This window comes from Amphiprion ocellaris, chromosome 1 (assembly GCF_022539595.1).
Source record: "Amphiprion ocellaris isolate individual 3 ecotype Okinawa chromosome 1, ASM2253959v1, whole genome shotgun sequence".
NCBI lineage: Eukaryota > Metazoa > Chordata > Actinopteri > Pomacentridae > Amphiprion > Amphiprion ocellaris.
The window spans coordinates 30,167,247-30,174,345 of NC_072766.1; the positions used below are offsets into that span (position 1 = coordinate 30,167,247).

The 7,099-nt window shown below is 40.6% G+C and overlaps 1 protein-coding gene across 3 annotated transcripts in view; it reads left to right on the forward strand.

The window, feature by feature from the left end:
- Nucleotides 1–6,877, forward strand: part of ccdc102a (coiled-coil domain containing 102A) — a 113,876-nt gene extending 106,999 nt beyond the window's left edge. For all 3 annotated transcript variants that reach the window (XM_023276770.3, XM_035951223.2, XM_023276769.3), the window contains one exon: nt 396–6,877. In XM_023276770.3, the coding sequence (XP_023132538.1) occupies nt 396–528 (133 nt within the window). In that variant the 3' untranslated portion in view covers nt 529–6,877. The remainder of the gene's footprint in view (nt 1–395) is intronic.
- Nucleotides 6,878–7,099: the final 222 nt, after the last annotated feature.

Genomic DNA, 7,099 nt, shown 5'->3' on the forward strand with positions numbered 1-7,099 from the left:
AACTAAAATGATAAATGGTCAAAATGTCTGTAAAATGGCGCAGTAGCAGACACTAGCAGCCCCATTTTCACTGTACAACATCAAAGAGTGGCTAACACAGCTGTTGACTCGATGCATTGTAAAGCTGTTAAAGAGTTATAACTAATTCTCAGGAATGTGATGTTTTGGGATATATTAAATCTTGTTGGACAAGTTACGTACAGTATAAAGTATTAAACACATTTTTTTTCTTCTGCTGTTTATGTGTACTTGTATATTTCCGTAATACACACACTAATACATGCATTCACACACAGGCAGATTGTTGGAGCACATAATTTGTCGGAACAGTCCTGTCATATTGTTCAGCATCGTAATGTTATTTTATTGCCATGTTCTCTCCGTCTTTGTCTCAGACTGCGGCGACAGCAGCAGAGTCCTGGTCTATTCGGGAAGATGCGATCAGCTCGATTCAGTCCTGAAAATCCAGACGGTCCGAGCAGCGACATGGACGAAGAGGAGGAAGAACTGCAGCTCCAGATCCCATGACATATGCACACACTCACACATATGCCCTTTAGCAAAAACTTCATATCCCCACAAATTATTCAGTTTTTCAGCAGGAATCAACACTGTCAAGCTATCAGTTTCACATTTATATCTCAGAGTCTATACATATTTGTTTGGATGCAAATTAAAATAGCTTCAGCTGCTTGCTGGGTATGTCATCAATCAATAATCAATTAATAAAACGGAAGCAGTTTTAATCAAATCAAAGATCAGTCTATGCTGTTTATTCCAGAAGAAAGATGAAAGAAACAGAAGAGTTTGAAGAAGTCAGTGAAGCAAAGTTTTCATCAAGTAGCAGTGTAATAAGCACACACCTTATCTTCATAAAGACAACACACACGATATACACTAAGACTCATACATGCTCGGACATAGTTGCATAAAGGCACAGTCACAAGATGAAACCCAGCCAGACTGAGACAGACAATTACAGGATGTCCACAGTGCAGTACTGGCTGGAAGAATCTTTTCCCTTTTTTTCCCAATTGATTTGCTGACAAACTTCCAACAAACCACTCTCAACAAGGCCGACATGTTTAATCCTTTCAACAACTCAGTCATTCTGATATCATACAGGGTTTCCTCTACATTCATTCTGCAGCGGCGGCTCCTTTAAATATTTTTTTTTTTAATCGTCGCAAATACACCACCGCCACATGTCTCCACCTTCACAGCAGTCCTACACTGTGTCGGGTACTCGCGAGTAGTAAGGCAAACTACAGATAACTATCTTGTTCTAAGTATCTACTGTATTTTTGCGACCATAAGGTGCACCATATTAAAAGGCACAGTCTCAGTTACGGGTGCTATTTCTGTATTTAACACATACATAAGGCGCACCGGATCATAGGGCGCGGGCATGGTAAAACATACCGGTACGCTAGCTTAAAACATGCATGCTAGCGTGTGTTTTAAAAAAGGCAGCGGAAGCAAAACTGAGTTCAGTTGTACTTTATTGAAGTATTTAGCAATGTTTTCACGTGGTTCTTTATCAATCCTCATTCACAAATCCATCAAAGTCCTCATCTTCTGTATCCGAAATGAACAGCTGGACTAGTTCTCCATGGAACACGCCAGGTTCCCGCTCGTCATTGTCAGAGTCAGTCTCGTTGCCGTGCGGCTCCTCATAAATGATGCCGGCTTTTGCGAAAGCTCGAACAACAGTGCAAGCAGACACGTTAGCCCAAGCATCCGCAATCCATTCACAAACTGCGGCGCAACTCGCCCGGCGCTGCCTCCCAGTCTTAGTAAAACTGTGTTCGCCATCTGTCATCCATCGCTCCCACGCCGTTCGCAACTTCACTTTGAACGCCCTGTTTACACCGATGTCCAGCGGTTGGAGTTCCTTCGTCAAGCCTCCCGGAATGATAGCAAGCTCCGAGTTCATTTGCTGCACTTGGTTTTTCACAGCAGCTGTGAGATGGACGCGCATGGAGTCACAGATCAACAGGGACGGTGACGCATGGAAAAAAACCATCTGGTCTCTTTATGTACATCTCACTCAGCCACTCTTTCGTTTTCTCCTCGTCCATCCAGCCCTTTTGATTGGCCTTAACGATGACTCCGGCTGGAAACTTCTCTTTAGGCAGCGTCTTCCTCTTAAAAATTACCATAGGTGGCAGTTTCTGTCCATTAACCTGGCAGCCAAGCACAACAGTAAAAGCCGACTTTTCGTGCCCCGTTGTGCGTAGTGCTACCATGCTGGTCCCCTTCTTCTCGACAGTGTGATTCACCGGGATGTCAAAAGTCAGTGGCACCTCATCCATGTTGGTGATGTGGTTGGGCTGGATGTGTTTGTCGGCAATCTTTTTACTGTAGTAGGAGCGGAAGATGGCCAGCTTTTCATTGTAATCCACTGCAAGTTGCTGTGCCACGGTAGTCCTTGCCCGGATGGAAAGATGCCGCCGTTTCATAAAATGAAAGCACCAAGACGGACCTCCTTGAAAATGTTCAATTTTCATTTCTTCTGCAAGCGTTGTTGCCTTCAGTCGAATGGTGACTGTAGAGACACTTCTCCCAGCTGTTCTTTGATCATTAATCCATTGCTCAAGTCGGTCTTCCAATTCGGGCCACCTTGCCTTGTTTCCGCGGAAACTCAGCTTCGTCTTCTTGACTTGGTGAAGCTCATTTTCCTGCTTCCTCCACTTGCGAACCATGGATTCGTTAATCTTGAATTCTCTTGTGGCTGCTCGATTCCCATGTTCCTCCGCGTAGCTGATAGCTTGCAGTTTAAACTGTGCTTCGTAAGCTTGTCTCTTCGCAGGTGCCATTTTAAGGGGTCCTTAGCCAAACCGATGTTGTTTTGCGTAATGCACATACCAGCACTATATACCAACTGGGGGCATGCCTTTAGCATCTTCTTTCACGCCCACACTTCCCCCTTTAACGTTCTCATGCTGTCCTCTGTCACGTCCGCCTTTTCTCTATATAAGCAGCGTGTCGGCAGGAAATGCTCTCAGTCAGTCAAGCGGAGCGCTCATCAAAGTCACACAACATTTACAGATTTTGGAACTAGGTGCACACATAAAGGCGCACCGCATTGTAAGGCGCTCCGTCCATTTTGGAGAAAATTTAAGACTTTTAAGTGCGCCTTATGGTCGCGAAAATACGGTACTCTTTTTTTTGTGTGTGTGTGTGGTGGTGGTGGTGGGGGGGGTGTCAGTGATCATTACAAGCAATACAGCTGCCCCATCTGAACTGTGCTGCTGTATTCAAACATGCCTCAACTCTTCATCAGCAGGATTAGCTACAAGGAAAAGGCATTTTATGCTATTTTTCAGATTAGAAGTGTTTATTAATATATACCAAGAGAATACTAGTCATTTTATGATTTCACATGTTGCTTAAAATGTTTTGCCACATTTTAAAAAAAGATTTGAGTATTTTTTCCCCAACAAACAAAGACTCAAAATCTTATTTCTGATGTGCTAGTATTTAATGTTTTCTGACTATTGTTGGGAGCACACTGCACAAACTTTACACTCAGAAAATAGTATGCTGTCTCTGGCCTCTGATGAGCTGCAACCCACTGTGTGTATGGCACTAAACTTGTGATTGACAACTCTTGTCCAACTAGAGAGTTGTCTTCTGACACAACCCCTATACTTTACATGAGGACATTATTATTTCTTGTATTTTCTACAGATTCTAAAAGAATCTTAATGGTATCAAAACTAGCACAACTGGCTCTCATTGTCAGTCTCAACTCTCCCCTGTAGTGCCACAGTGCTTCTTTTGAATCTCTGTAGCTCAGTATGTGAAAGCAGGCTACGATTTCATGTTCCATTCACTTAGAGTAGCTGCAGATCAGTATGCGTGAACAGTGCTTTCATAGGTGCAAATTAGGATTACATTCACACTGTTGAGCAGGAGTTTGCTGCCTTTCCAGACTTTGTATTCATCATTCTGCAATCAGTCCCTGCTCGAACTGGGAGAAAGCCCACTGCATCTCTGCATACATGGTTGTGACTGTCCTGCAACTGTATTGTGGCTTTTTAACATCAAGGCTGTGTTCCTAAGGCAGCTAAAATCTGCATGAAATGATATTAAATAGGCAAGTGTACACAAATAGGCTGTCTTCAGAGCTGAACCTGACCTAAGGATGTGGTGTTTTATGTTACACTTCATAGATACATTGTAAACTAGGTTTGGAAAAACTTACTCTGATTAAAAAAAAACAAAAAAAAAACCATCATCTGACCACAATAATTTACCAACACATGAAATGTCATGCTGGTCCACCAAAAATGTTCAACTTATATTTGCCAATAAACCAAAATTTACATTCAATCAATCAATCAATCAATCAATCAATCAATCAATCAATCAATCAATCAATCAATCAATCGAAGTTTATTTGTATAGCCCTTTACAACAGCTGGACAGTGAATTTTAGACAGTGTGTACCGTAATTTCCAGACTATTGAGCGCACCTGAATATAAGCCGCACCCACTAAATTTAAAAAGAAAAACATTTTTGTACATATATAAGCCGCACCTGTCTATAAGCTGCAGGTGTCCACGTTGTAACATGAGATATTTACACAGAAAGATTTTTTTTAACTTTTAATTAAATAAATGCTTTTTTCCGAACAGTGCCTGTAACACGGCAGTAAAACGCACTGAGTCAGTTCTTCACGCTGCCGACTCCAACATCTTACCATCGATTCATTGATGCCAAGCTTATGTGCAGCAGCTCTATTTTCTTCTTCGACAGGCAGATCGATTATCTTTAACTTCGAAGCCGCATCATACGCTATGCTGCCCTTGCAGCGCGTAGCTAGACAGCTAGCTAACATTCTCAAGTCTTTAAATAATCACACAGGGCCTGCTTTTTCTGTGCTTTACTTCAGCTTGGCTTGCACCAATAGTGTAAAAAGACAAATACTCTCCAAGGCAGAAGCGTAGTGAAACATTAGCAACAAAGGTGAATTAGCTCTGTCCATTGCGGCTGTCGGCACTCCACATGACAGACATAGCTAACAGGAAAAACAAAGCACCTTCCAAGATAGGTCAGAGTGCAGAGCGGTGAGAGTGCTCACACTGTCGTCATTTCTGACACCAAACTAGAACAAAAGCACTCACTCTGACGCTGTTTTAAAAACCTAACTGAAAATAAACTTTAACTTATACACTTAACTTTAAAGACAGCACATACGCATTTTTTCATGTGTTTTTCATGATGTGTGCATGAAGCCAAAATGACTGATCTGAAGAGTTTAGTGTGAGTGCGTTTGATTTAATTCGAACAGTTTCATTGGTTCATTATGACCTGTTTGGTAATTTCATTGGTCTGATGTGACGAGGCTAAACGTATTGACGGCATGAAGCTCGCCCATAAAAATCTATGCATTAGCCGCATCGTTGTATAAGCCGTAGGGTTCAAAGCGTGAGAAAAAAGTAGTGGCTTATAGTCCGGAAATTACGGTACATAAATATGAGCACAGAAAGAGAATGTTCAACCTCTTTGTTAAATAAACACATTGAGTTATACATCAGTGAGATTATTGTCTCTGTGAAGAGTAATATGTCCAACAAAGGCCTGCTCACATCAGCATGTGGAAAGAATTTATTTGTGGTAAAGTCAATCCTTTTCATGCTAATTTGCGCTAAAAGAACAAAAAGTCAAAGACTCAAAACAGAGGGAGACACTGAAACATATTTCTATGAGTTTTAACTCTCCTCAATCAGCACGTATCATTGGAACAAATAAATGGAGTTATCCTATTTTATTTATAAAGATTTATAAAGAGCTTGAAAACTGCCAGTAAATTGTTGTTTCTTTCCTTTAAGCAACTGTTTATTGATTAAAATCATGTACAATGAAGCTAGTGGTACCATATTTCCATTGACAAGGATTTTAGTGCTTAGCTAGCTGGGTACAGTTGTTCACCATCTACACCAGTGAGCAACTGGCATGTCCTCCAGTCTCTTATCTAATGCAAAGATGAATTTAGCAGTGTGCCTCTGTCTGGTGTGACTGGATTTGAATGCAGACCGAACTCTTACAATGTAGCAGGGGCAAAAAGAGGTAATACTCCTCATAGGAGACAGAAAAAAACTTAACTGAATAAGTTCTGAAACAACAAACATATAATTTACATGACTGATCGCCTGTTTCATTTCCTGTTTTTATCTGTAGAGAATATCAAACATGGCCAATACCAGCTAACATGATAGAACAATTACAATTTTCTTGATTGAAAACAATTCCTGAAGTCTTCTCTCTGTTTTTGTCTCTTAGACGGCCAATTTTGTGTCTCCTTTTTCAAGTTTTTAGCTGGTGGCAAAACCATTTTTCCCCCTTCTACTCCATTAGTTAACTATGCCCAACATAGCCAACACTGACAACTTTTGACAGCAGTACACAGCCTAGTTCATTTGTCCCAAGGGAATAAATGGAAACAAGAATAATTCACATTTTGTTTTTTAAAATGTTTTGCAAAATTTCAAAAATATGTTTTAAATTTTCCAGACAATTATATGAAAACACAGCTAGTGAAATCCAGACCATTAAAATTCCCATGGACTTAAGACTGTGCTGTTCCTTTTAAACAATCCATGTATACAGTACATAAGAAGTTTGGATACATTGGGTGTTGTATAGACTGTGAAAGCAATAAACTATTCATTTATCTTCCACCACAGTCACTCAGCCTCATCTCTGATGCTAGAAGGGGACCAAGATTTTGTACTGATCAGGATTCTGTATCGCTACTATTAGTACTATTTATGTTGTTACGTTTTAGTCTTTATTAATCTGTACCACAGTTGTTTTGTATTGGCTCTTCTATTGGCTCTATAAATGTCACCTGTACATACAAAGAAACATGTGTCACTGTCCCTTTTTCCTCTCCATACTGTTTAAATATGGAGTGATCCGCCTACCAAAATTTCTTTGTAGTTTCTCTTAGACATCGAGGATGTGCAGATGTTGAAGAAAACATCCGTTGATACTGTTGCTTAATAATATAATTTTTATTATAAAGAAGACAGCATCTGATCAGGTGCCATGGTCTGCCTGATGGAGACTTCAGAACCAATACGAAAT